The 27,769-nt window shown below is 43.9% G+C and overlaps 1 protein-coding gene across 1 annotated transcript in view; it reads left to right on the top strand.

Moving 5' to 3' along the window:
• TLL2 (tolloid like 2) overlaps nucleotides 1–26,886 on the top strand; it is an 88,038-nt gene extending 61,152 nt beyond the window's left edge. The window contains exons 9-21 of the mRNA XM_048311737.1: nucleotides 2,235–2,350; nucleotides 4,190–4,292; nucleotides 7,090–7,206; nucleotides 10,586–10,731; nucleotides 11,657–11,852; nucleotides 15,116–15,241; nucleotides 16,969–17,129; nucleotides 18,498–18,678; nucleotides 19,976–20,101; nucleotides 20,923–21,050; nucleotides 21,843–22,056; nucleotides 23,081–23,331; nucleotides 24,202–26,886. Of these exons, the coding sequence (XP_048167694.1) occupies nucleotides 2,235–2,350; nucleotides 4,190–4,292; nucleotides 7,090–7,206; nucleotides 10,586–10,731; nucleotides 11,657–11,852; nucleotides 15,116–15,241; nucleotides 16,969–17,129; nucleotides 18,498–18,678; nucleotides 19,976–20,101; nucleotides 20,923–21,050; nucleotides 21,843–22,056; nucleotides 23,081–23,331; nucleotides 24,202–24,336 (2,000 nt within the window). The 3' untranslated portion in view covers nucleotides 24,337–26,886. The remainder of the gene's footprint in view (nucleotides 1–2,234; nucleotides 2,351–4,189; nucleotides 4,293–7,089; nucleotides 7,207–10,585; nucleotides 10,732–11,656; nucleotides 11,853–15,115; nucleotides 15,242–16,968; nucleotides 17,130–18,497; nucleotides 18,679–19,975; nucleotides 20,102–20,922; nucleotides 21,051–21,842; nucleotides 22,057–23,080; nucleotides 23,332–24,201) is intronic.
• The last annotated feature ends 883 nt before the right edge of the window (nucleotides 26,887–27,769 follow it).

Genomic DNA, 27,769 nt, shown 5'->3' on the forward strand with positions numbered 1-27,769 from the left:
ACTACAAAAGCTTTAAAACAGCTTATCCTGCTGTCTTGTGCTGTGCTAAAGGAAAAAGGCTTGTGTAGCTGTGCTAATTGTGCAGGAATGGTTAAACTGTAAATTGAGAATGGTCCTGCATTATATCACCTCCTCCAGTTCTCTGGGCATTTTCAAAAAGATGCAGTGTACCAGTAACCAGCTGATGAGCTGCAAGTGCCCATCACTCAACTGCTTCATTTACAAACGAGTTCTGAAGCATTCACCTTTCTACTTTGCTTTTCACCTCTGTTCCTTTCTACCTGCTCAGTTTCTTGGATCCTAGAAGTACCAAACCATTGCCTTATTGGACCTGTTGGCTTCTTTGCTACTAAGTGGAGTACAGTCATATTGCTTTTTAGAGTGCTCTGCAAGAGGTTGTGCTCTACCCACAAAGATGCATTGCTCACTGTTGTGCTTCCCCCTGCACTGCAAGCAGTCGCTTTCCTCCATGCTGTAAGGCCAGCCTGTCACAGGGTCTGGGGATTTCCTCTGCAAGGGTCGGAGAGTTAGATAGGTCTCCTTGCATATTTCAGCAACGTAGTCTTTGCAAGTAGATACAGTAGTGATGCCTTGAAGTGGTGGCTACCTGAAAACAGAGGCTAGACAAGATTAAGGGAATAAAAGTAGGTATTTATTTGAAGGCATCATTCTTACCTGTTCCATAATTACAGAGTCTTGCCAGTAGCTGTGTAATTGCACTCTGGGAGAATTAAGTCTGGGCTGTTGGAAACCTTCACTGTGGTTCAGCTGAGGACAATAATCTCGTGTCACTATGGTCATGTTGTGCGTGTTTCGCATGATTTGGAGCTCCCTTTATCATTTCATGTTTGTTTAAATAGATTTTTGAGCTGAGAAAAAGAACATTTATTTATCCTGGTGAGTTATGGATTGGAATTCCCTCTTTATTAAAAAGAAAATATTTAAAAACCCCTTTCTGTGTCCCCACATTTGTTCATCTAGTCTGATCTGTCAAGCTGTGGATCAGACTTCCTTAGGGAAATTAAGAAATTCTGGGCTAGGTGACTCCTTCTCCCCTGCTTGAACATATTAAACTTTTTCAATGGAATCAGTCTCTCTTAATCTCCAACTGCCAACCCGCCCATCTAAATGTAATCATGGCTGCAAAATTAGCTTGTGATAGCATCAAGCAGAGGAACAACCCCTGGTATTTCCATGAGAAAGGGAAGGCCTTGTCAGATCTTTCAAAGCACTGCTGCTTCATCGGGGATTTTTGGGGGCTGCCTTACTGTGTCTGATGAAACAGAGTTGCAGATCCAGGGCAGCTTTATAATATCAGTTGGTTATGAAATGGGAGAAACAACTGGGAAGCAGGCAAGTCAAGGTCCCTGCTCCTTGCAATTGGCATTTGGATGCGTCTAGTGGGCAGTCTCAAGGAAATGGGAGCTTTGATATTTGTGGTCCTCCCACCCAGCCAGCCAGCTGCTCTGCAGATGGTCACTCCTTGTTCCAGCTCAGTCATCCTGGCTCAGAGAGCAGAATTACAGTAGTCACAGCTTTTCCAGATGTTGGAAGTTGCAGTTCCCTGAAGGAGCATATGCATGGGCATATTCCTTGCTTCCCAAAAGTCGCTCTGGGGTCTACATTTCATCAACTGCAGCAGGCTGCAAAACAGGAAGTTGGAGACCAATGGGCTGCTGTGCTCATATGTAGTCCTGTGCAGCACAGTGGCCAGGAAGGTGCTGGGCAGCCACAGCATGAGGGCGGTGGGGCTTGCCCTGCTTTTGTTAGGGTGTTTTAAGCCAAAAAAAGACAACTTAAAGTGGTAACTAAGGAGAACCTCATTGAGCAGCTTGTAATGAAGGGAAAACAGTTTTGCTGGTAGCAGTGTGGGGTTGTGAGGTGGGGTGGGGTTAATACTTTGCATTTGATTAGTGAATGAGATATTCCTCAGCTGAAACTTGAAAGTGCTGGCATGTGGAAAGAAGATGAAGGAAGAAGGGTTCTTCTTTGGAAGCTGTTTCCTCTGTGTCCTTGCACTGATCATCTTCTATCCCAGAAATTCTGACAAATTTCACGTCACCCCTTTGGCAAGGTCTCAGCTGGTCAATGACCTTTGGCCACTACCATGAATGAGCACTGTTGGAGTACCAGCCACCGACCTGCACGCAGCAGCCATGAGCAGACAGTTTGGTAGACCCTGATGTGTTTCAGAGTCACTCCTTTTTGACAGGTTTTTTTCCCCTCTCCTGCAGCTTGTGGAGAGACCTTGCAAGACTCATCAGGTAATTTCTCAGCCCCTGGCTTTCCAAATGGCTACCCCTCCTATTCCCACTGTGTCTGGAGGATCTCAGTGACCCCAGGGGAGAAGGTAGGTGCCACAGCAGCACAAGGTGTACTCTGCACTTCCTTCATGTGAGGTTTTGCCTGTGATGACAGTGTTACTACCTGCCAGAAGATCTCTGTATGCCTGGCGTGTGGAGCCAGGAAATGCTCCTGAGCACCACTCAGGAGAGAGATGGAGTCAAGAACACACATTCTTGAGGAGAGAAGTGGTGATGCTGGAGCAGAGCCCCTCACATATCTGGGCCATGTGTTGACTTCTGATCCTCCTCTCAGTTTGAGACTAACCCCTGCCTGGACATTTCCTGCCACCTGTTAGCTTTGGCAAGCACACACTCCAAAGCCAGTCAGATGAGTTAGATAAAATGTGCTGCAGACTGGGGTCCTGAGGTGAGGTGAGGAGCCATGAGTGACATCCGTGGCCTGCCCCTGTCATAGAGGCATAATGTCCCTGTCAGGGAACTTCCACTTCCCGCCCTGAAACACCAAGCCCCGCTGCGCATCAATCACCCACCCTGTCCACTTTCCTCCCAGCTCCTTTTGTTTTATTGATCTTCCTGTAGAAATGCAAAATTTCCTTAATCCAGTAACACCAGCCCCTCAGGCCTTTCACACCATACCAGGCTGCAAGAATGAGCAGCCCAGCTTGGGAGCTCCTTGGCAGAGTGACTTTGCTGAGGATCACCCTCAAGACATGCTTAAGACTCAGACTCGGACAAAGAAGCGCAGAGCTCGTTCGTTTTGCAGCAGCTGCCTGGCTCCAGGACCTGGTTGTGTCACCTGCAAGCCCAGTCCCATGCCATGCTGAGCTGCTGCCATCAGCTGCAGGGAGAGCATCGCTGGGGCAAGAGGGCCAAGAGCTGTCCAGGTTTGAAAACAGTGGCACTGAGAGTTTCGTGGTGTCCATCGTACTATAAACTCTCCCTTTGCTTCTCTGCCTCCTCAGAGTTGTGTCGGGAAGGACCCAGCATCTAAATGCTGAACCACTAATGTTAAAAAAGGAAATAAAGAATTGATTTCAGATTAAATGCTTCAATTTACCTGTTTAATCCAATGCAGTGATTGATGCAAATTGTTGCACTGAGGTGTTAGCTGAGAACAGATATTGGGCTTATAGAATTCATCTGTATAGAAACAGATGAATCTCCTTTTGCTCTCCAAAGTCAGAATACTGCAAAAATGTGAAAAAAGTAAAGACATTTCTGTGACTATGTGCAGATTATGGGTGTAAATGAATATATGGGTCAAATCTTGCAAGGAAAAAATACAAGTACACTTCAACAGTGACCTCCATAGGTGACCTCCCAGACCAAGGCCCATGATCCATCTCACAGAGGAAGGAGACCAAAATAATAGCATTTTTATGCCAAGCTCTGTTTGGTAAAGCCACTGAGTGCACTTGCATCACGATGATGGTGAGTCTGATGGTCAGAATGTGGAACCTAATTAGCAAAATCAGATATTTCTTGCAAGTATCATTTTTATGCAGGTATAGACCCTGAGCATGTGTGGTTTGTGACAATGTCTTTCTCTGTGATGTTCACATTACTCAAAACCAAAGATTTGGGTTTTAATTTTAAAAATCCAAACTGGGCTTTTGTTTAAGTAACTGAGGGGTATTGACTTTGAATTACAGAGTTGATAGTAAAGGGCTGTCTGCTGTCATGTACTGTCATGGTTTCATTAAAATACTTTGAGAAGCCTTTCTTTTTTGACAAAAGGTGGTGTACAAATCCCACACACATCCCTACTGTCCTTGCCTGCATTTTCACTTATGCAGCACTATAGCAAAAATGAAACAATCTGTAGGGTCTTCTCTTTACAGTAACTCCCTCCCCAAAGAGAAATGTGCAATCTCTCCTTTCAGATTATGTTAAATTTCACATCGATGGACCTATTTAAAAGTCGCCTTTGCTGGTATGATTATGTGGAGGTGCGTGATGGCTACTGGAGGAAGGCTCCATTATTGGGTGAGTAGCTATTTCATTTTAATTGCATTTAGTGTGTTCTTCTTGATGCTTTGGAGAGTGGCTGGGGAAAACAAACAGAAACAAACTTTCCTTTACTTGGAAGGAGCCTAGGTCCAGCCAGTGCACTGACCATCCCTTAGTGTCTCCATCCAGAGATGTCAGTGTGCTGTACTCACTCCAAATGATCCATGCTCCAAGCCTTTTGGTTGCAAAGGCTTTATTCCTTCCTTTTCCAGCTTGAGAAATGAGGCAGGGAGGGAAGTGAGCCAGGGCCCTGGCTGGGACTAAAAATATCGTCTCTGGAGTTTTATTATTGCTTTTTCCTAAGTCCAGGGAAGAACTGTCAGGCAGTCAGAATGAAGCAGCTGCACAACTCCTGACCCAAGCTCCAGCCATTATTTCTCATGTATTTGTGTTTACAAGTACACAGTACTCTGTACTTTGAGCCTCTGTACTCCTAGCGGGGAACTTGCTAGACCATGCCTATAGTGTCAAATTGTGCAAGGACTCCAGTCTGCTCCTGCTTCCAGAGATCTCTAGGAAGTGCAGCTCCTCTGTATCCTCCTTGTTTCTCTGCCTCCTGCTATCATACCTGCAGGCCTTCTGTCAACCTGAGTGGTTCAGGAGTCCCACCTACTTTGCCATTGCCTCTGATCCTGACCTCATCCCCTAAGCTCAGTGTCCCAAACATGTAAAATGTGGCACTGTAAACAGCCCCTTCTGCCTAAAAGGAAAGAAGCAATCGGGTTGAGCAGCATCCCCAGCTGTGTTAGAGGGGCTGCATCCCATGCTGCAGAACAGAACTGGGCTAGTCAGCGTTGGGTCAGAGGGTTTAGAGAGGTTTGGGTGCTCTCCTTGGCCCCACTGGACATCCTAGCCCTGGTACCAGGTGAGGTGCTGAGGCTGAAGCCATGCTGCTTCCCAGGTTTCATTGGGCCTACCTTTCAGTGTAGTTGGCAGCTGGTTTTACTGTTTACTCCTTATTTTGGAGCTGGCAGCATTTATTGCTGTTCTCTGCTGCATATGCATCAGGTAACATTGCTCCAGCAACTGCAACTTAGCTCCTCGTTTGTTTTTTTTCTGCTGAGTAATTTAAAGGTACTTCAGAAGCCAAGCACCTCCCTGTCCCCCTAGTGCAGGTGGACTTGGGAGTGTTTCCATCTGGAAGGAGACGCTGCATGAGTGGCCATGGCTCCCGCATGGGGCTGAGCCCATGAAATTAGGTCGGAAGAGGCAGGCAGACGGCAATTCAGCAGGGGGTGGGGAGGGGGATTACTGTGAGTTGTGAAAGCATGGGCTTCTTGTGGAGAGAAAAAATACATGTGTGCTGCATATTTTCCCAGGGAAGTGTGTGAAAACCCAGCCTTTAAATGGTGTATAACTTTTTATGAATGGGCCCTTTATCACACTCTGAGGAGCTTGCTCATTCTTGTTCCTCATCTGCGTTTCCTCTTCTTGACACCCTTGTTAAACTCCAAGTCTAAATCCAAGAGGAAGTTGCTCAGTGACCCTAGAGGAAGGAGCTTTGCAGTGCTGATGCTGTTTTTAGCATCCCCTTTGGGAGTGGAGGTGGGAGATGCTATTGATATGCTGCAGGGCTGTCACACTGCCTCAACAGCACTGGGCAGGTTGGGGGCACAATAGTAGCTGAGTAAAGCTGGGTCCAAGATAATATTTGGATGGGTGATTCTGCAAAAAACAAAAAGCTGTCAGTGAAACTGCCATTCCCAGCCAATTACTGGGAAATAAGATCCTGTCTTGAACGTAAGGCATTAACCAGGTTTTTACCCAGTGGAAATTGTTCAAAGGTGCCTTTGCCTGGTGTTGGAAGGCCAGGATCCCTATCACCACTGTTCTGACTGAATTCAACCTGAAGAGCTACTCTCTGCCTCTGTCAAATTCTGACTGGGATTCAGTTGGGCAGGGTGCCAAGACCATGTTGAATTCAGTGTATAGTCCTGCTGGTGTCAGCTGAAGTGAAAAACCGTGTTTGCTCTGTGCAAGCTCAAGCACAGGTCCGACTATCAGTGTGTACTTGGTGCTCGCTCTGTTTCTGTGAGGAGCTTCTGGCTTTAATAGATAGAGGAGAACCAAATAGGGGTTGCTGAGGTTGTCTGGGCTGCAAATGCTATCTGCAGTTGTTCTGTTTCAGGATTCATTCTTACTAGCAAAATTTGAGAGTTTACCAGTGCTGGTACATGCCAAAGAGCTCAAAGCTGGGGGAATCATGGAGAAAGATGGCTCCTGGTCTCTTTCTCTTGAAAGAAGTTAAATGACTGCAGAAGCTTAACTGGGATTTGTTGAGCAGAAAATGAGATAAGGGGTTTTTTCTCATCAGCATGGCCACGTCCTGCCCTTGGTTTGACTTGGACTATTTGCTCCTGTATGCAAAGTGCTGAAGGCTTAGCAGGTGGAAAGGACATTCTCTAATGCCACATCTCTAGAAGGACAGGGTGATGCTTCCCCACCACGACAGCTCAATTGCTGAATTATGTGACCAAGACAAGAGCCCTTTTGAATTTACCAGGGCAGTAGAGGCTTCATCCGTAACTACTGGCTTCTACTCCTAGCTGAAGAGAACTTTAATTCACTTAATAATTGAAAAGAATATGAATTAATGGAGGGGGGACAGAGAAACTTATTCAAAAGCACAAGTTATGGGAGTGAAAGGGTGTTTTACAGAAGCACACTCCTTTAAGCCAAGACTCTTTGCTTCCCAGAGTCACAGGTGCCTGTTATGCTGTGCTGTCCCTCAGGAGTTCGTAGACATCTTCATTGTCTCTTTCCTGCCTTCTAGGTAGATTTTGCGGTGACAAGATTCCTGAACCAGTAATCTCCACGGACAGCAGGCTGTGGATTGAGTTCCGGAGCAGCAGTAACATCCTGGGCAAAGGCTTCTTTGTGGTCTATGAAGGTACAGCCCTTAGCTGGAAGTCTGTCACATTGTACAGAGCAGACAGAACAGGATGCAGGGGTTTTATGGGATCAGCAGGAGTTCTGCTGCACTGTGTAGTTAGATACAGCCACGCTCTTGTTTTTATGGGAATTGGCAGATTTTGTGGCTTGTTTCAGTAGACAAGACATGGATTTTCCAATTAGATCATCACATTTTGGGGGGCACAATAAGATGGCAACACAAAGCAATAGCTTCCATACTTAGGCCAGGTTCTGTTTGCTCTAACCTGCCCCTGTAAGCAGCATTGTGTGGAGCAAGAGTTTCTTTCAGTATTTTAACAGGCAAAGTTCTGTTTGGGATCATACATTTTATATCACTTAATACAGATTGTCTTTTGTTTGATTGATTGATTGTTTTCTCAGATGCAAAGATTGTTCTTTTGTTTCTCCCTTGTATGTTTTACTCACAGAAGGTTGGAAATCAGTATGTCAGATCTTCTATAGGTCAGGTATTTTAGAAATTTGCATAGCACTGAGATGATGAAACCACTTTGAAGGGGAAGCAATAGTACCACAGTCATTACAAATCAGTAACTTCTGTTTTCCATATATGCTTATTTTTTTGCAACAATGATTCTAAAATATATTCAAAGCCTTCATTGTTTTCTGTGCAGCAGGCATTTTTCTTAGAAATACCAGTGTTGTCAACAGTATTGAGGTTGACTGTATTGGTACCAGCATTGCATCATCTTCTTTCTTCAGCCACAGGAACAAGCATAATGCTGGAAGCCCAGTGCCCAAGTGTGCCATAAACTCATGAATAATGATACTAACAGAGGGAAGCAAAGCAAACATGGGACTGTTGGGGAAGTGCAAATAAAGCATATGAGGATTTCACAGCAGTTTGGGGCTAACAAATCTGTTTCACAGGAGAAATATCTGGTTTCTGTAGGAATTGTTGCCCCAGAGACAGAGGTATCTTGCCTGATGTTGGTTTTTTTTTTTTTTTTTAACATCCCTCCTGAAAAGCAGCTGTTGCCTGGACCATGTGGTTTGTAACACCCCCTTTATGGTAGTTTGTTGGAATTAGAAGTGATCAAATTAGTGTGGATGGCATCATCCTTCATATTGCTAAGTGGTATTGGAAGAAAAAAATTTTACACTGGCTGCATTCCAAAGTCACTTTGCAAAGTGATTTTGTTTTCCTTTGACAATTTCCCATATTTCCTGTTGATTAATAAATGATCCCTAAAGATTTAGTAAATACAAGCTTGCTTCACTTGACTTTTGAATAGAGCAACTGAAGGCAGAATGTACATCTACTGGTTGAACAAACTCCAAGTTCATATTTTCCTGCCTCTTCAGGAGTGGCTTTTTATATAACCATTTCCTGCAAGAAATTTCCCATTGGAAGGCTATGAAATCTATGGCTATGCCTGACAGCAAGCACAGAGTATGACTGGTATAAACCAGCTTGTGCTACAGACACAGTAATGGCCCATTGCACAGTTCCTTTCTTATCTCAGCCTCCTCTTGTCAGAATAGCAGGTAGTGAGATTATCTACATCTCTCTCCATAATTTATTTACTGAAATAGGAGATTTTCCAAAAATCTTCTTTAATCCCTTTTTCCCTCTTAAGCAAGCTCTGACAATGGCTTGTTTCTTTTGCCCTTTGCAAAGTCCTGCTCAGCTGTTTTGTGACTTCTGTGCTTAGGCAATAAAGGTAGTTTTTGTTTCCAGGAGGGATTGCCTATAAGTCTTTAATTTTCTATTAATTTTTGTCCAAAATCTTTCTCTGTTGCTGTTAGTTCCTCTTTTGCTTTTGAACTCCTCTCTCACATTTAGCACTGCTTCTCTGTCTTTTGCTTTAGTGACAGTGCATCTGAACTTTTCTGGAAACTGTGGGTGAGGACTGATTTTTGGATTTGGATTCCTCCAAGTCTTGGCTCTAAAGTTTTCAGAAGTTGGGAGTAAAGAGGAGGAAGCATGTAACCACGTGATGGTAGAATTACTTGATACTAAATGACAGTTTATTTAGTAAAAGTGTCCTCTTAATTCAGTCACTCTGTTCCCTTTCATTCATAAGATTGAAGAAGGGAAGATGTTGGTGGTTTTGCCCTACAGCACTGCTGACAGCCCCGAGTTTGCCATCACTATTGTCTTCTCAGGCTCCACCAGCAGATGTTCTTTCCATTTTGCAGCAAGGCTCTTCCAAGTATAGTTGACGCCCAGCTGTATGTTAGTGTGAACTTCTGCAGTGGATAGAGAAGGTATTATTTGTTGGCTGTCAGTTTCATGGCTCTTAGAAAAAAGTCCTCTGCTCTTGTAGCCCTCTTTCTGTTAGGGGAGGGAGACAGTTCTTAAAGGGTCCTTCAGAGGTTTTCTCAAGCACCACTTGTAGCTCTGAATATACGAACTCAAATTGCAACCTAAATTGTGCTCTGCAGCTGAATTTTTGGGGGCAACTCTTTGCTGGTGCTTTAGCACTGATTCTGTAAGAAAGAGGTTACCTCTGGGCTAATGAAGCAGTGCTTTTAACTCGGTTACATTAATAGCTTACAATGCAAAACCAAGAGAGTGTTAACCAATGCAAGCAATTTGCAGGATGCTACAGGGAGCCCATATCTGAATTGCTAATGCAGTGCCTTGTGGGGAGAAGCCAAGGGTGAGGATGGTTGATATCTGGCAGGTGTCATTGCAGGACCATCTCTCGTGTACTTTTTGCTGGTGCTTTTTGTTTCCTTGGCTTTAGGCACAGCCAAAACATTCATGTATTTTGTAGATGTGCGTTGTGCATCATGGGGTAACACAGCTTTTAGCCTGTGATCTTACTTTCATTGCCTACATAGTCTTGCAGACAATTTTGCTGAACTGCTGTTGTCTTCAAGGTCTTTACTAGCTTTGTATTAAACTAGATTTTCATTAAATTTTCTATTTTAGTATTTAAACTTATTCTTACATTTGGCGCTAAAACTGAATTTTTCATGCACAGCAGTCAGCCTGATGGTCTGGTGGTGAACAGCTCAAGTTGTGCTTGTTAATATTGCCATCGTGTGGCTGGATTTGATTTGCAACTCCCCCTCCCCCCAGCCCCCCCCTTTTCTTGGTTCTTACTGCTGGTAGCAGGTTTCAAGCAGATATGAAGGTGAGCAGGAGTATGAATAACAGAAATTTATAAAAATTATCTGGCCCACTGAGCTCACCTTCTGAGGACATGAGCACAGCAAGATAGGAGACACTGTCATTAAAACAAAGTGTTAGATTTGTAAAAACTTCCATGACTTGTGTGTTGCTTTTGTATAGCAAGCGATACTGATACAGATTTGATGAGAAAGGTACGTATGGAGCAGGCTTTACCTATAGAGAAACTTGCAATCTCTGTTTCTTTTTTATGAAGCTATTTGCGGTGGAGAAATACACAAAGATGCTGGTCAGATCCAATCTCCCAATTACCCAGACGACTACAGACCTTCCAAAGAGTGTATCTGGAAGATCACAGTTTCTGAGGGTTTTCACATAGGAATCACATTCCAAGCCTTTGAGGTGAGAAATGTCATTGTATATTATATTACAGATATTATTTTGCCTCTATAGATCCTTCAAAATGAATAAGAAAGTCATAGTAATAATAATAAAAAAATCTTTTGGCTGTTTCAGAGTATCATTTACCTTACCAAACGTTTGCTCAGAGATTTTGAAGCCAAGTTTAAAATATGCTGAGTTTTCAAAAACTGTTGCTCTAGACAGAAAGAATTAGAAGGGACTCAAAAGTGTTGATGATGTTAAATAGAGACTCATGAGTCCTTAAATTTTCACTCTGATCAAATGGAAGTAAATGGTCACAATCCAGGCAAAAAACACTTGTTGATGTCACTGGGTCTTGTTAGATTGCAGGGTGTGACTCCCCAAAGAAACATTGTGTTCCCAGATGGCAGACAGGCTTTGAAGAGCTCACAAGAAGTTTTCCTCTACTGGTTATAGGATGTCTTACGCTCTTAGCTACATGCCAGTGATCAGCCTCTGTTAAGATGCTAAGTCACAGACAGGAGTGGACAGGACCTTGATTGGTGCATAAATCCCATCTATTCCACAGGCTCCTGTGGCTTGTGTACACTCACCATGCTTGTCTTGTGAAGGGCTGACACTGCTACCTCCCCACAGCTATTCCTTGAACCTTTTTGTTTGTAGTTCTGCTCTGTTTCTTACAGCTTCTCACGCAAAAGCAGTTTGTAGATAATCAGGGGCTGGGTTTCACCGCAGGATAGCCATGAAGTAGCAGCAGAACTGAGATGTGCCTAGGCTTGAATGCAGTTTGAACTGCAGAAGAGCTCAGTGGCAGCCACGGCAAGTACTTAGTTGTAGCCAGTTGTTTGGGGAACTGATCTGTGGCCAAAGTCTAACTGTGTCACTAGCCTGGCTGGAAGAACTCTTCCTAGTGAGGTAGAGGCACACACTTTTCCTGTTGCAGATTGAATGGCATGATGCGTGCTCCTACGACTACCTGGAGATCCGAGATGGCCTCACTGAACAGAGCCCACTGATCGGCCACTTCTGTGGCTACGAGAAGCCAGAAGACATCAAATCCAGTTCAAACAAAGTATGGATGAAGTTTGCATCTGACGCAACCATCAATAAAGCAGGCTTTGCAGCAAATTTCTTTAGAGGTATGTGATCTAGTCCCTCTCACAGTCAAAGCTGGGGACTATTTATCCCTTAAGCCATCCACAAATGACCAATTATCATTCTATCTGCTTGTACTTAAGATTTGTTTGTATGACTGTCATCGATGCTGAGACAGGAACACCTCCTCCTTCATTAGGACAGAAAGCAACTCTGGGCTGGTGTCAGCATAGATATTGCACAGCTGGACAGAATGTTACCTCCCTTTAGCCATGCTAGAGGACACTGACATTCCCAAAGAAGTAGTAATACTGCACAAGGAGTGTTAAAGACAGCTCTCTGCTTAAGTTCTATTCCAAAACAAATGTCTGGAGTGAGGGTAAATCTGAATGCAAGTAGAGTCCCAGAAAAAGATTACTGAGACCTTTAGGACACAAATGTGTTCCTAAACTGAGATTCTCTTCAGGAAGATGTGAGTAAGACTAAGATTTTAAAATTTTTTCTCTTTTTAAGAGCTGGACCTTAGACATGGTCCTTTACCAGGATCCTGGTGACTTGATAGAGGCAAGAACCAAATATCTAACTGCTTGGGAAAATACCTGTGGAGCTGCTGGGGGGAAGACAGTCATGTTTGTCTTAAGTTCAGTGACAGTTGTACAGAAATAATAGTTACAATGCCAATATTTGGATTGCATAAGTCCTTTATTTATTTATACCTTAACTTTTGTCTCGTGTTAAGGGTGTCATGGTCCATTTAGGTTTCACAAATTTTCAGGAGAATGTACTCTGTGAATTAAACTTTATTTCATGAACTTAAGACTTAAACAAATGTGTCAGGGCTCAATCCCCTTTGCTCAGACTAGTCTATCCCATGAATTCACTTATTCACCATTCAAGCCATAAAATGTCATAATTTATAACCTGTAGTTCTTAAACCATGCACTTATGTGCAAAAAAAGAAAAAGTTAAATTAAGCTGAATTCACAGATTATATTGGCCTGTAAATTTGAGAGGTCTTAATGGACTGTGACAAAGGGTGATTGCAAGATCACTGGCAAATACTTACTGTGACATTTAATCTCAGTCCCTGGACAACTCTCGCAGTACCTAGACTTCCTTGTTTAAATTTCTAAGGTTCCATAAAGGCACAGAGAATACTTCTTCCTAAAGACATTTTGGCTCCTTTCAGGAGTGAACAGTGCAGGCTGACTGTGGCAGAGATGTCTTTCAGAGATTAGCGCTACATGGAGACACAGCAAATCATTCTCTAAAATCTGAGGTTCATCTACAAGTTTGTAGGGGAAGAAACTTATAAACCGGAACCTGAGGTGCTTTTTTTGTAATACAGATAGTCAGAAATAAATTTGTTTGGTTTTTTTTTTTTAATGTAAAAATGTGTTAACTTGTACACTAGTTCAATTGGAGACACAAGTATTTTCTGTGGAGTTTTTGCTGGCAGACTACATCTTCCAGTGTCTGCTCAGATTTCTCATGTTTGAACCAGAAACCACGTAGCTTGTGGATGGTTAGGATGTTTTTAAGTCCATGCTAGTAAATTCAGCTGAGGAGTAAAGTGTTTTTGCTTGGACCAAGCATCACAGTAGTCATAGCTGCACAATTTCTAGCCAGCTGGCATTGTGGGCAGAGCTGATGTCTGTGTGCAAAAGCTGGGTAGACACACCTGCAGGCTACATGTGGAGTTTCAAGCTGGAATCTGAAGTCTGCAGTCCCTACCTCCATATCCAGCAGGCTTGTGACTACCAGACACTCCATGAGCAAAGGGATCAAAGTAGATGGCTCTGCAGGCACTCTTCAGACTGCTTCTCATAGCTGATTGAGCAATGGGTAAGCTTTGCCTTAATTAATTATGAAAGGAATAGGGCTTCAATTAAATGTCTTACAACATTGAAAGAAAATAACTTAGCCTAAAAAAAATCAGAGTTAAGGATGGAATTGAATGCTATGCTTTGTGAGAACATGCAGTGGTAATGTCTAACTTTTCAGAGAAAATAAACTTGCAATCAGCTTAGAGAGGGTAAGCCATTGGTCACCCCCAAGGCGCAGTGCCAGGAAGATATGGAGAGCAATTACCTCATCTCCAGCCAGTCAGGTATATCTCATGCGATATCTCCAGGATTATTCTTGTTAGTTATCTTCATTTTGGCAACAAGTTGTTTGTGTCACTGAAGCCTATTTTGTGTATGGTTAAAATGTTAGTTCATCTACCTGGAGCAGGGGAGAAGAATGAGAAGTAGCAGCAGGGTCATGTACTGCCTGTGGCTCCTCATCCCCTCCTGCCTTTGCACAACCCTGGTTTTGCTGCAGGGGCTGAGTGTAACTTGTAGGGGTACAAGGCAGGGGGAGAGGAGCCTGGAATGAAGCTGAGCCAGGAAAGGCAAGCAAAAAGGTGTTTTCTTTAAGTGTTTTAACATATTTGTTTTCAGTTTTTGTTTCCCAATACCTAAACTAGCACTCAAATATTTATATTAATTGGCAGTAAATTAAGTTAAATTCCCCAAAATTGAGTCTGTTTGAACAGAACAGTAATTGGTGGATAATTTGTCCGTCTCGACTCAGAACTTTCTTGCTCTTATTCTTCCTGTTTTCTTCCTTATTCCATGGGATTGGTGGGCCAGGGAGTGGACCAACAACTAGGTGGGAGTTTGGCTGCTAGCTGAGGCCAACCCACCACAGCCATGTTAATAAAACCATCTATTAAGGGATGCATGTGGAATCAGGGGTCAGGGTGAGAAGCCAGTGGCTATCTTTATATTAAAATGTTAGTTCAGGTTGTTGAGATGTGATTGAAGAACGTTACTTCAAAGTGTAAGGTAGCAAGACTTCATGTGCCTGTGAAAAGGCAGAACTACGTGCGTGTCCTGCCAGCTCCTTTGCTGCCCCCTTTCCATGGGGTATGACCTCCCTCAGCTCCATTACTGTGTGTGCCATAATGGGTTGGTTCCTGGTAGCTCAAGTTACTCAAGACCGTGAGGATTTTTAAAACAAATGAAACAAAGCAGAAAAAAATGGCATATGAGAACAAAAGGCAGTGAAGTCTTTACAGGAGACTGTGTTCTCCTGCTCGTGTCTAGAAAAAGCACTGGTGGCTAGTAGCAGTAATGGTAGTCCTTTATGGTTCTGGTGCTAGAAGTGTTTCAGCACTTGTGAGCTTTGCTGCAGTGCCTGCTCCACAGTCTTGGCTTGGCAGTCAGTGCTCTGTTCCTTCTGTCCAGAAGGGTTGCATGAGGAATATCAGGGTGTTTGGGTGGTCAGGAAAGTGTGACTTGCTCTGGCTTTCTCCTGACAGAGATGGATGAATGTTCTCTGCCGGACAATGGTGGGTGTGAGCAGCACTGTGAGAACACATTGGGCAGTTACAAATGCACCTGTGAGCCTGGCTATGAGTTGACAGCTGATAAAAAGAGCTGTGAAGGTAAGTAATCCACAGATTGAGTCATCTGACTATAGGATAGGTACTACAGCTAATAACGGAATTGATTAGTCTTGGAAATTATTTTCCTTGCCCCTCCATCCTCTTTATTTTGCTTTATTTTTCCCCAGCTTCTTTTTTTTTTTTTTTTGTTAATGCCTTCCATTGAAAAACAAGTTTTGGTTAAAAACCTCGAAAAATCCTGATTCTGTACTGATAAACATCCCTAAAACCAGTTGTCCTTCATGGCCAGAGATTGCTGTTCAGACCAGATCTCCCACAGTGCAGCATAAAGGAAGTAGGCATAACAACCTAACCATTGAGTGGCACAAAAGTTTTTAAATCTAAAACTGAATTTATTTGTTTTTCAAAAAGGAATTATACTTCATATAATAAAATATCAATGTTTTGTCTGCATGCAAAACAGACTTTCTCAATACTGAAGAAAATTTTACTCCCTCTGTTATGGAGGAAAAAAACACGTGTCTATAATAGAAGCTGTTTGTGTCAGCTTTCTAGAGAGTTAATCTCATGCAACAAGTGTTGCTTCTGCCAACAATACAGCTGTTGGTGTGCTGAGAATCCATCCATTGTTCTTGTCTCAAAACTCTGTCTGTAGGGACATGTAGGGAGCTCCACATGCTGCCAGTGGTGCTCTCAACATCACCTGGTTTGCCCTGATTTCTGCTTTTGTCAAACTGTTTGGGTAAGAGTGCTATCGACTTGGTGAGAGCAAGTTAGGTGTGTGCAAAAGGGTTTTGAAAGCTGCTTTTTGGGGTTTTTTTTAAGTAATTTCTTGCATTTTTGAGCAAGCCAGTTGCTATAACTTGGGAGGGGTTTTTTTGAACTTCACTTTTAACCTCCTATTTTAGACTTCATTTGTGGGCAAAGCAGAAAGTCTTTGAAAGTGTAGCAATATACATCAGAGTAAATTGCTTTTTTTCCTCCAAAACCACTTGCTTGGTACTCTATTTATATCGAAGCTGCTCCCTTGGGATAGTCCTATTAATGCAAAATTATGCTGGGAACAAGACACAGAAAGAATTTATCCCTGTGGGTTTTGAAAGTGTGACCATATCTCTTTACTCTCAAGAAACAGCAAGAAAAAAATTGCTTCGTTGCAAATAGAATTTTGCAGCAAATTGAGGTTTACTCCTTTGAGGTAACAGTCCTGCCTTCCCACAAGAGGATGAAGCTGAGATATCCTAAATTTTTAAAGGAAATGGGATAGTGGAGCTAAGTCTTGACTTTGTCTTCAACTTTCCCTAGAGAAGATGCAGTCCATATATAATAAACCACTGAAGAGTTGACAGCAGTGTCTTCCCTAGGATTCCATTATCTTATAATTATTCCATTTCTGATAAACTTGCATTAGTAAGGTTTGTAGCACTTAGTGTAGGTGAATTTACCAAGCTGGCCTTTACAACTGTGTTGTGCATGTCAAGCCAACTCATGCACAGTAAGCCCAAGGATAGAGATTAAAAAGGAAATTAATCTTATATGGTGGCTCTCAGGGCCATAGCCTCACTGGGTGCATTTGACTGGTGATTTACAGCAGATGAAGTTTCTGTCTTCCTCACACTTCCCAGCATTTTAAGCCTGTTCTGGAGGCTGGGATTTGAAATTTGCCATCAACCAGGATCTGGTTCATTTGCTAGTTAACACTGTGGCCCAATCTGTGTGTCTGAACAGAACCAAGTAAAACTTGTGTTCATTTATTGCCTCTCCAGCTGCCTGTGGGGGCTTCATCACCAAGCTCAATGGGACCATTACTAGCCCTGGATGGCCCAAGGAATATCCTACTAACAAAAACTGCGTCTGGCAGGTGGTAGCTCCAGCCCAGTACCGGATCTCTCTGCAGTTCGAAGTGTTTGAGCTGGAAGGCAATGATGTACGTAACCAGTCCCTGCATCTCGGAGGTGGGACTATTGGCTAAAGCAGAACTGGATAAATCCTTGGGGTACAAGGAAGAGGAGGGTCTGTCTTACTGGTGGAGCTTTTGGTTGTTTTCCCACCCTCGTTATGGTTATGCCAGTAACAGTGACTGTTCCCCTTGAAGTCTGGATTTGCTTTCTCTCTAGAGTGGAAGGATTAAAGCTGTTCTATTATAAGTGGGTGCAACGGTTTAACCCAATCTGGCAACCAAGCACCAGACAACTGCTCACTCACTTTCCCCCAGTGAGGGATTCCCCCAGGGAGAGAATCGGAAAGGTAAAAGTGAGAGAAACTCATGGGTTGAGATAAAGACAGTTTAATAGATAAAGCAAAAGCCATGCATACAAGCAAAGAAAAATGAGGAATTAGTTCACTACTTCCCATGGGTAGGCAGGTGTTCAGCCATCCCCAGGAGAGCAGGGCTCCATCACATGTAATAGTTTATAGGGGAGACAAACAGTGTGACTCTGAATGTCTACCCTTCCTCCTTCTTCCCTCTACTTGCCCCCACTTTATATACTGAATATAATGTCCTGTGGTATGGAATTTGGTCAGTGAGGATCAGCTGTCCTGGCCGTGTCCCCTCCCAGAGCTCCCTGAGGACCCCCAGCCTCCTCGCTGGTGGAGCAGTACACAAAGCAAAAGAAGTCTTGACTCTGTGCAACCCCTGCTCAGCAGTAACAAAACATCTTGATATTATCAACCCTTTTTTCAGCACAAATCCAAAACACAGCCCAGTACCAGTCACTGTGAAGAAAATTAAATCTACCCCAGCCAAAACCAGCACAATGGGCTTCTTTTCTCTACTAGTTTTGCATAATAGTAGGTATTTTCCATCCCTAATAGGTGTCCCGTCTCCCACCTCCCCATGCTGTCTTTGCAGGGAAATAGTTGGAAATGAACAATGAAGTAGAGTTCTTCAAGGATAAATGAAATAACAGTAAAAGAGTCTGTTCTCTGCCATTCAGGGTGGAGTTTGAACAAAGCACTCAGGTCTGAGTTCCCCTACTGTAAATGGGAGCAGTGGCACTTCCTTACTTCAGGAGGCTGCTAAAGTTCATTCAACACTGTCAGGTTCTTGGATAAGATGGAAATAATTGCTTTTGGTAAATTCAGTGGAACCTTTGCTATTCTGAAAAACACACCCATGCTTTAAGATCAGGGCAGCAAGCGAAGGGGTAAGAAAACTGACAGAGGGCAAGTTAGGGAGTGTATTTGAGTACAAGGCTGTTTCTGTTCCTTCTCAGTGAAGTCTTTATCCCTTTCCTCTGAAATGCTCTGTTCCAAGGCCACAGAGCTGAGAAATCTCTTCCTCTCTTTGCAGGTCTGTAAATATGACTATGTTGAGGTTCGCAGTGAGCTGGCTTCTGATTCCAAGCTACACGGCAAATTCTGCGGCTCAGAGAAGCCCGAAGTAATCACATCACATGGCAACAACATGAGACTGGAGTTCAAATCAGACAACACGGTCTCCAAGAAAGGCTTTAAAGTTCACTACTTCTCTGGTATGTGACTGTATTCTTTTACTTGCATAGCTGTCTCCTCTGACTGAACCTCTTGGTTTTGGTGAACTTTCTTTAACACCATGTCAGAACCTGGCATGGTTCATTAAACATAAAAGTATGGTTGCTCTGTGCTGTGTCACCTTCATCTTGGGTTCTCAGTGCAGTGTATGGTCCAGTTTCATAGTGTGGTGTCAGTAAGATGCATGGGTTGCATCAATGCCTCCAGTCCTTCCACAGCAGGAAGCAGTGTGGAACCTAATCCTAGAAGTTATTTCTGCTCCTAGAGTATTAAAGGAAAGCTTTTTCCTCTGAAACTAGAAGATTTAGAAAATTTCCAGTAGTGTTCTGTATAGCAATCATTCCCATCAAAGCAGTGTGTACTAGTGGAAGCTCCTCATCCTCTGTTCTCAATCCTTTGTGTCGGTGATGTACCTTGTTGGCAGGCTGTTCTGGAGGTTAACTGTATGTCATTTGGAAGTAGAAATTCAATTTCATTCTGTATTTTCAGCAGAGTCCTAGGAGTATTAATGCTTTTGAGGAGAATGATCAGGCAAAATGGCTTTGAATTAGGACAGGTGCAGAGTAGAATCAGGGCTAAGGGTTTGACTTATTAAATCTAACAGGAGGAAGGATGAGGTGGGTATGATTCATCTAGAAATACATTTGGGAATGAGGAGACAGATGAAGTTAATGAGATCTAGGGAGGACGTTGTCCCAAGAAAAATTGGAGATAAACGTCTCAGAAATTAAATTGGTCTGGAAACCATGAGCAGATCCTATGCTCAGAAAGTGAGATTGAGGAATGCATAGTCCTAAACACACAGGAGTGAAGATCCACTGGGGCATATTTCAGCTTCAGGGAGCCGCTCATACCTTAGATCTTCTTCACCACCTGGCTATTTGTGCTCAGACAGAGCTATTTAGAAATGGAGGCTCATCAGAGCACATAAGAACTTGAGAAAATAAAGTAGATTTTTACTTAGGAGAGTGAATTTGTGTGATGCTTTTCCTAGACTCTATTTTTAAAGAATGAGACACTGCTCTAGGTTTCTTTTAGACAGGAGTCTTTAACCAATAAACTTACATTATAAAATAGAACACATTTGTGATACATTTTATGGAATGTAAGGCAGTTGAAGAGGATAGTATCTGGGCTAAAAAGCTGACTGGACTAATCCAGCAGTAGAGTTGGAGATTTGCACTGCTATGTGCCAGCCTGTGTATGGGGCTCTCAGCTAGTGACTGTGGTAACCTGTGTCTCTGTCAACTCAGTGTTTGTTGGTTTGATCCTGCCCAGACAAGGACGAATGCTCCAAAGACAATGGTGGTTGCCAGCACGAATGTATCAACACCTTTGGGAGCTATATGTGCCAGTGCAAAAATGGCTTCATGCTGCATGAAAACGGCCATGACTGTAAAGAAGGTAAAGTCCCCACTCCTGCCCTCAGGAAAGCCAAGGTTCTTCAAACATGGTTTGGTTCAGGGTGCTTCCTGCCCTGTGCTGGAAGGAAGTTTGTGCAGCATACCAGGCAAGGGCACTGAAAAAGCCCCAGCTAGCTGAAAAACTGCCTAGAAACAGGACCATTCCCATTCCCCAGTCTTGCTCTCTATATGCCCATAGGGGATGGACAGGGTGGGGATGAGAAGTTGGACTTGCAAAAGGAGCAGTTGTGGGGCATCATCATTAGACTGGTCACTGCTGCTTCATTCAATTATTGTGTTTGAGTCAGAAGAGAAAGGATGGGCTGATCTGACCACTTGCTGGTGCCAAAACTACCTTTCTTCCTGCACCCATATCCCTGTTGTGTGCTCCCATGGCCTTCCTGGGTATGGTCTCTGGTCCTTGTCTGACCTCTCCATGAGCTGATTCAGCTTTCCATATTGGCAAGACAATGCAAGGCTGAGATAGCACCAAAGTCAACACTTGGAGGGGTTGACATCATGGCCCTAGGAACAGGGCAGATGAAGTGAAGCAGCAGAGAATAGGTTAGGGTGTGAGGACATAGATTAGGTTAATGAGGCCCAGGGGAGTGAGATGGTCCATTTCACCATTTGCCAGGTTAGCTCAAAAAAAGCATAGACAAACCCACCAGAATTATGGAGTAATACTGAAAGGCCTCGTTTGGTGACTGAAGCCTTCCCTGTCTCTACCCTCTAGAGGGTCTCAGTGGGTAGAGAGGACCATGTAGGACACTACAGGGTTGCCATGTGAGACTTTCCCCAATGCAATTTCTCTCTCCCAAGCTGGTTGCGAGCACAAGCTGAGTGGTGCAGAGGGAATGATGAGCAGTCCCAACTGGCCTGACAAGTATCCCAGCCGGAAAGAGTGCACCTGGGACATCTCTGCAACACCTGGCCACCGAGTGAAAGTAGTGAGTAACCAGAGAGCGGGAGTGTGAGGCAAGAAGCAGGCCGGGTTGTGAGGAGCTGAAGTGACTTCCCACCACCGTGTGAGTGGGAGGCTGATCCCCTCAGGTCCTGTTTGGGGCTCTTGGAGGAAAGTTTCCTGGGAGGCTGCTCTGGCTTGCAAAAGGGCAGAAGGTCTCAGAGGGACACAAGGCAGAGGAGAGGCAGCTTGGAGGAGACTCCAGCAGATGACAACTGTGGAGTATTGCCCTCCATAAACAAATGGCATAAATGCCCTCCCACCCCTACCCTTCCTTGTGAGCCACTCTGTTGGGGCCATATCCACATAAGGTGGTGGCTGAGCCAGCCCCCGGCCCCTCTGAGGGAGAGGTGTCAGGCCCATTTTACAACATGGCCTGATGCAAATGGCAGGACATGCCCAAAGCTGTGCAGATGGTCCATGTACTGGGGGAAATAATCCCTGTGCTCAGTGGAAGTAATATTGCAGAACAGCCCATCTGGTGTGCTGGGCAGAATTTCCAGCCAGAAAAATAAGTGTTGTAAGGCTTGCAGTTGATAACTGTTTTCATGCACCCATGTGAGGCAGAAAGGCTGAGGCAACACAGCACATTGATAACAGAATTCTGCTCGTTGCCACCCTGAGATCACTATGTCTGAAAGCACACTATGCTGTTTTAGTTTGTGGGGAGAGCGGGACAGATGTACCATTTGATCTGTTTCTCACTTGGCATTTCACCTTATGCTAAATTGCATGCTCAGATTTACAGCTGTCTTAATTCTCCATATTCTTGCTCTAGACCTTCAATGAGTTTGAGATTGAGCAGCACCAAGAATGTGCCTATGACCACTTAGAAATGTATGATGGGCCCAACAGCAAGTCACCTGTCCTTGGCCGCTTCTGTGGCAGCAAGAAACCTGACCCTGTAGTGGCTTCTACCAACAAGATGTTCCTCAGGTTTTACTCTGATGCTTCTGTGCAAAGGAGAGGTTTCCAGGCAAAGCACAGCACAGGTAAGCTGGTTGCCACCAATACCGTAGTGCCAAAGGATGTCATCAAGTCTCACTACATTTTTTACTAGGTAAAAACAGACACACCTTTTTCCCAGATCAACTTGACCTAAATTTTAAGCGGTGTACGTTCAGTTTCCAGACCATTGCCAGCAGCATACCATAAATACCAGCTTCCATAACAGCTCAGAAGTCTCTTGGTATTGGGCATTCTTGCTCAGGCTCTTTTGTTTAAATTGGAGGTGTTTGGTTGAGCAAGAATCCCTTCTGTTCCGTATCAACTGTTGGAAAAGGATGTTATGCAATTTAGCCTGTGTATTGGCCCACCCTCAGAACAGGCCCAGGTTAGATTGATTATGGTAGAAGCAGAGCTGTGCTGTGGACAGACACAGCTTGATCCTCCTATGTGTGGCAGCACAGGGGTGGGCGTGTTGTGCCAACATTCATTTCTTTTGAATCCCTGCCACTGTAAACACTGTAAAGAGATGAAACATCCCTGGAGTGGCTGTGCACGTCACCCTGGTGAAGAGGCGTCTTCCTCATTGGCTGTGGGACAATGTGTGCTAAAGCACACATGTTCTGCACAAACACAGGGCTACTTTTGTGCATTGTGTGGGCAGAAAAGGATTGCTTTGGTCCCCAGTTTTTTGATGTGTTTCCGCTTCTTGCTGACAAAATACTTGGGGTTAGAATTTCATCTACAGGACAAAGCAATTGCTTTCTAAAACAACACATTTTCCGAGAGTATGTGTCAGGAACCCTATCCTGCCAGTTTAAACTGGTCACCTCTTTCCATGTGTGTTCTGTACCAAAAGAACCAAGCTCCTCAAAGCTACGTGGGTCTTTGGATTCATGGGTGACTGTAGAATTCACTGGTTTATTGTAGTTTGGTGCAGTGTTTAATTACCTTCCCTATTGCACTTCAAGCCAGAGGTCTTCTCTGCTCATGACTGACCCAAAAGTGGGATGAGTCTTTGTTGTGAGTACGGACTTTGAGAGACTGTTTTGTGTCCTTTTCTCCCTTCAGAGTGCGGTGGGCTCTTAAAGGCTGAAGTACAAGCTAAGGACCTATACTCCCATGCTCAGTTTGGGGACAATAACTACCCAGGTCAAGCCAACTGTGAATGGGTGATTGCAGCTGAAGATGGTTATGGGGTGGAGCTAATATTCCAGATATTTGAGATAGAGGAGGAGGCTGACTGTGGGTACGACTACATGGAGATTTACGATGGTTATGACAGCACTGCACCCCGTCTGGGACGCTTCTGTGGCTCAGGGGTAAGCCATGATGGTGGTGATTTCAGAGGGATCACTGAGGGTGGCAAGGAAGTATCCTCATACCATTTTTGGAGAGGGGCAGCTGTCACAAACTGATACTGAGAATGCTTTGTGGCTAGGTTTTGCTTCTTCCCCTTCCGCAGGATATCACAGCCATTTTATCTGATGCAGAGTTGGCTGGAAAATTCTTGCTTACTGACTGTCCATTTTTAGCCCAGGGCCATGTATTTCAGCAATTGAATGGAGAAATTTCCTATTGAATTTAAAGAGAGACAATCAGGGAGTAGGTGTGTGGAAGTTCTCACAAACTGGGGAAATGGTCTGGAAAATAAACAAAAGCATAGCAGCTTGGTGTGAAGAAGTTCAGGGCAGCTGGGTAGTAATCTACCTACCTGCACACTGACAAATGAAGAATGGCTGGGAAAGGGAAGCACAAGGAGATTGTAGCAGGTCACAACAGTGTGGGACATAACCAGAACTGTCATGTAAGATAAGTACCTGAGTTATTTGAACACTGGGAGAGCCTCAGCTGCCAAACAGGTTCCAGTTTGAATTGTATCATTTCCTGAAAAGACAATGACAAATTAGAGTAAACCTGAAGACTGGGAAAAGAACATCCAGGGAGTCCTGTGAAAAAAGTAACTGGAAGAACTGGGATTGTAGAGTGGACTGGCATCAATCTTCAAACATAAAGAGCAAAGGAATATGCTTAGGAAGGCACATCAGGGCAGGAGGTACTGAGCATTCAAGTCTTTATGTTTACTGGCCAATCTGTCTTCACTGTGGGCTTAAACTCTAGTATCATAGTGCAGACAGTTATTTAGTCTGCATACTTGACCACTGTGTAGTGTCTTCTTTCCTTTTCTGCAGCCTCTGGAAGAAATCTACTCTGCAGGGGATTCCATCATGATTCGATTCCATACAGACGACACCATCAACAAGAAAGGATTTCATGCCCGATACATAAGTACCAAATTTCAGGATGCATTGCACATGAGAAAATAGTTTGACTGTTCCTCACAGACATTCCCCATCTGAAGAGCAAGACATTTAACTGTGATCTTTGTCTTTTTTTTTTTTTTCAAGCTTCTGTGCACTTGGCCAAAAGCAGTGTACAGTATTTTCTGTAACTAAAACTAAATTCAGTCTCAAAGGTTTGCCTCTGCAATTATTAGCATGACCCTTTCTTTTTAACATACCCAGGACCAAAAAATTCTCTTTTAATCATACCTGCCAGGACATAAACATTGTATTTTGCACAACTTGCCATGGGGCTGAATGAAGACTGAACTTGAATTGAGAATAGCCTTCGTCTCTTGCATATCTTGTTTCTAGGTGACATTTCCCAAGCACCCACATGAGCTGTCTGAACATATTTTCTGGAGCAGGTGATTTGGACAGACAACCAGTATGATTTTTTCAAAGGACTTTGTGTGAGCCACCTGCTCTCCCCTACCTGCCCCAAATACTCTGTGCAATAAGAGAACAACCAGATGGCTGTGCCTGCATCACTCTGTCCTGTCTATTTATTGTCTTGCTTATTGTTGAGTGGAGAGCAAGGCCAGGGACAGGAACAGTCTCTTTAGGGCTGCTAGCTACTTGGATTCCAGGGAATGAGAAGGACCCAGTGTTTGGTTTGCAGTAATTGTCATGGTATATGTTGAATGGAAGTACTTCAATGCAGTGCCCAAGGGAACGGTGGTGGCTGACATAGAAATGCTGTGGTGGGATGCAAGGCATGACTGTGTGATGGTGGCAAAGCTTCATAATAGGAGTGCTGACAGCATGCTCCAGTTACACCACCACACATGGCATCTCTGAGGGCTGTGGCAGCAGCCCAGGCCTTATCTTAAATAAGGAATCTCTCCTCCTCACTCCACCCTTTCCTGCTTTCTCAGCCTTCTTCATGCTGCTTCCTTTCCCTACTACCACTTCCCTATGAGCCCTTCCTTTTCACAGCTGAGCTGCTCTCCCCAGGGCTCCCCACCACAACCTAGGAGTGCTCTGCGACTTCAGCTGGCCAGAACATCTCACTGAAGGACACACCGGGGCAGGGAGAGTCAGGGTGTCCCTGAGGCAGAGGGGGACAGGCCATGCTACAGGTCAGCTTTGGTGATCTCTGGGAACCTGTCAAACATGTGCAAGCTACAGGCATGGGACTAGGAATGGAAGAGCTCTTCTGGTTTCTGCTTCCTCCCTGTTTGTCACTGGTGCATGGCCCAGTCTCTTAACTTCATGGCAAGGCTGCAAGTGAGATGGTGACTTCGACTTAGAGCACTTAGAGCTATAAAGCTCAGACACGTTCTCGTTTGCTCATGAAAGCTACCCAGCCACATGCTCAAAGAATTTACAGGTAGCTTGGTGCTTCTTTCAGAAAAAAATAAGGAAAAATGTGTTTTTGGGAGAACCACTGTAATTGAGCAGTTGATATAAGAGGAAAAACAATACTTTATTCTGAATGTTTCATTAAGGCACTCATGGGCAATTATGAGCTAAAAGCTGAGGTGTGTTAGCTTTAATAAAGTATTTATAATCCAAGGATTACTATGTTTACATAACCATTGTGCTGTCAGGCTTTGGGGTGGCACCTCCTCTCTGGTGTATGACTGTGGAGAAGTGTGGGGCCAGTGCCACTGTCAGGCACAAATGACATTCCTGGAGGTAAGGGCATTTTCAGATGGATAATAAATAGACCCAGCCCTCTCCAGAAATCCTTGAATAGAATATGGTCCAAGTATTGTGAATACTAGGAGAAGCAAATGCATGAAGATATTTTCTTGCTTAGAACAAGAAAAGTAAAGTAATTTATGTACACACACAGAGGATTATATGTATATAAAATGTGCATGTAGAAGACCAGTAGTCAAAGCCTTAATAAGTGTAATGTGAACAATACTGTACCATTGACTGTAGCTTTATTGCAGGCTGTATAAAATCATGTTATCTCTGTTTTGGTTTTGGTTTATTGGTTTATTTCAGGTCTGCTTTGTTTCTTTTTTAAAATTTTGTGGCCTTTTTACAGGCAAGACCTCTGACCTCAAGCTGTTTGACCATGCAGTCTGGAGAAGTAAGCTCTGCTAGATGGGGTGTGTGTTTGTCCTTCTCTTCCTTGCTCCAGTTCAAACAAAATTACAGTGAACTGGGTCCGGAAATAAAACTGTGGCATCAATCCCTGTGAAACAGAAGCAAAGTTTCAGGTGACAAGTTCAAATTTCCTGACCTTTTAGTGGCAGCAATGGCTCTAGGGAAAAGTGACTGTAGCAGGTTCCCATGTACTTTAACATCTTTGTTCCACGTTCTGGTAATTTCCCATCTACCCCAGACTGGTTTGTTGCAGATGCTTGCAATGTGGTTTGACAGATCCACTACACTTGTTAGTGTTCATCCAGGTGTCTTTTGTGACAGAGTGTTCACAAATGTTGTACTGTGCATTCCAACCAATGATCTATGTAGAATATTTCTGCTGTACTGACTGGACTTAACAGTCAATAATTCTAAATGTGTGAAATTTTCTTAAGGAAAAAAATGTCAAACCCTCTGATGTGTGAATATGTATTCTGGTCTTTGTGTGGTTTTACATTTCACTAACTAAAATAATTTTTAGAGGGGGAAAAGAAGAGGGTGTGGGGACAATCACAAATGTACCTGTGCCCAGAATGAATCTCTGCATTCTTTAAGACTGTGGATTCAGTTGCACATTCTGTTGTATGCATGCATTTTCCACTTCTGCAAGGGGAGGAAATTTCTTATTACATTCCTTGTTCTGCCAACTGTTGTTTGTCTCTACTGCTAATACCAGGAAGGAACTTTCCTGTGGGTGTTTAGGTTTGTCTTGGCTTTTGCAATCAAGGGAGCATTAGAAAGTGGGGCAGAGAAAGAATTTGGCCAGCCAGAGGGCTGCATTGTTCCATGTGTTGCTCACACAGGGGGGCTGAGATGCAGGTCTGCAGTGATAAGTGTCAGGGATCTGGGAATTAGTCCATAAATATTTTTCAAAGGACTAGCTCATTTGCTTTGACACATTGCATATTACATATTGCTATGACATTTGCATATTACACTGCAGGCTATGGCCTTCAGCAGCAGGTCCCAAGACCCAGAGACATGAAACTCCTGTGCAAAGGACAGCAGGATGAGGCAGATGTTCCTTACTGCAAAGTTGTGATCCACATTCCATGGCAGCAAAATGCTGCTAGGGCAGCACCTAAAATGCTTTTCTTCCTCTTTCTGTCCACTGCTTGATGTCTACCCTGCTTGCTAAGGACCATGTTTTTGTTCTTTCCCCAGCACACACCTAGTTCGTTTATGTCCCACCACCCAGAACATTTCCTGTGGTGTGTGTCACAGCTATACAAACCTTCATGGTGTCTGAATTTCCTCTCAGCTGCTCCCAAAGGCAAAGCAGCAATGGAGATGACCTAAGGAATAAGCATCCCCC

Source organism: Corvus hawaiiensis, chromosome 8 (assembly GCF_020740725.1).
Source record: "Corvus hawaiiensis isolate bCorHaw1 chromosome 8, bCorHaw1.pri.cur, whole genome shotgun sequence".
NCBI classification, from domain to species: domain Eukaryota; kingdom Metazoa; phylum Chordata; class Aves; order Passeriformes; family Corvidae; genus Corvus; species Corvus hawaiiensis.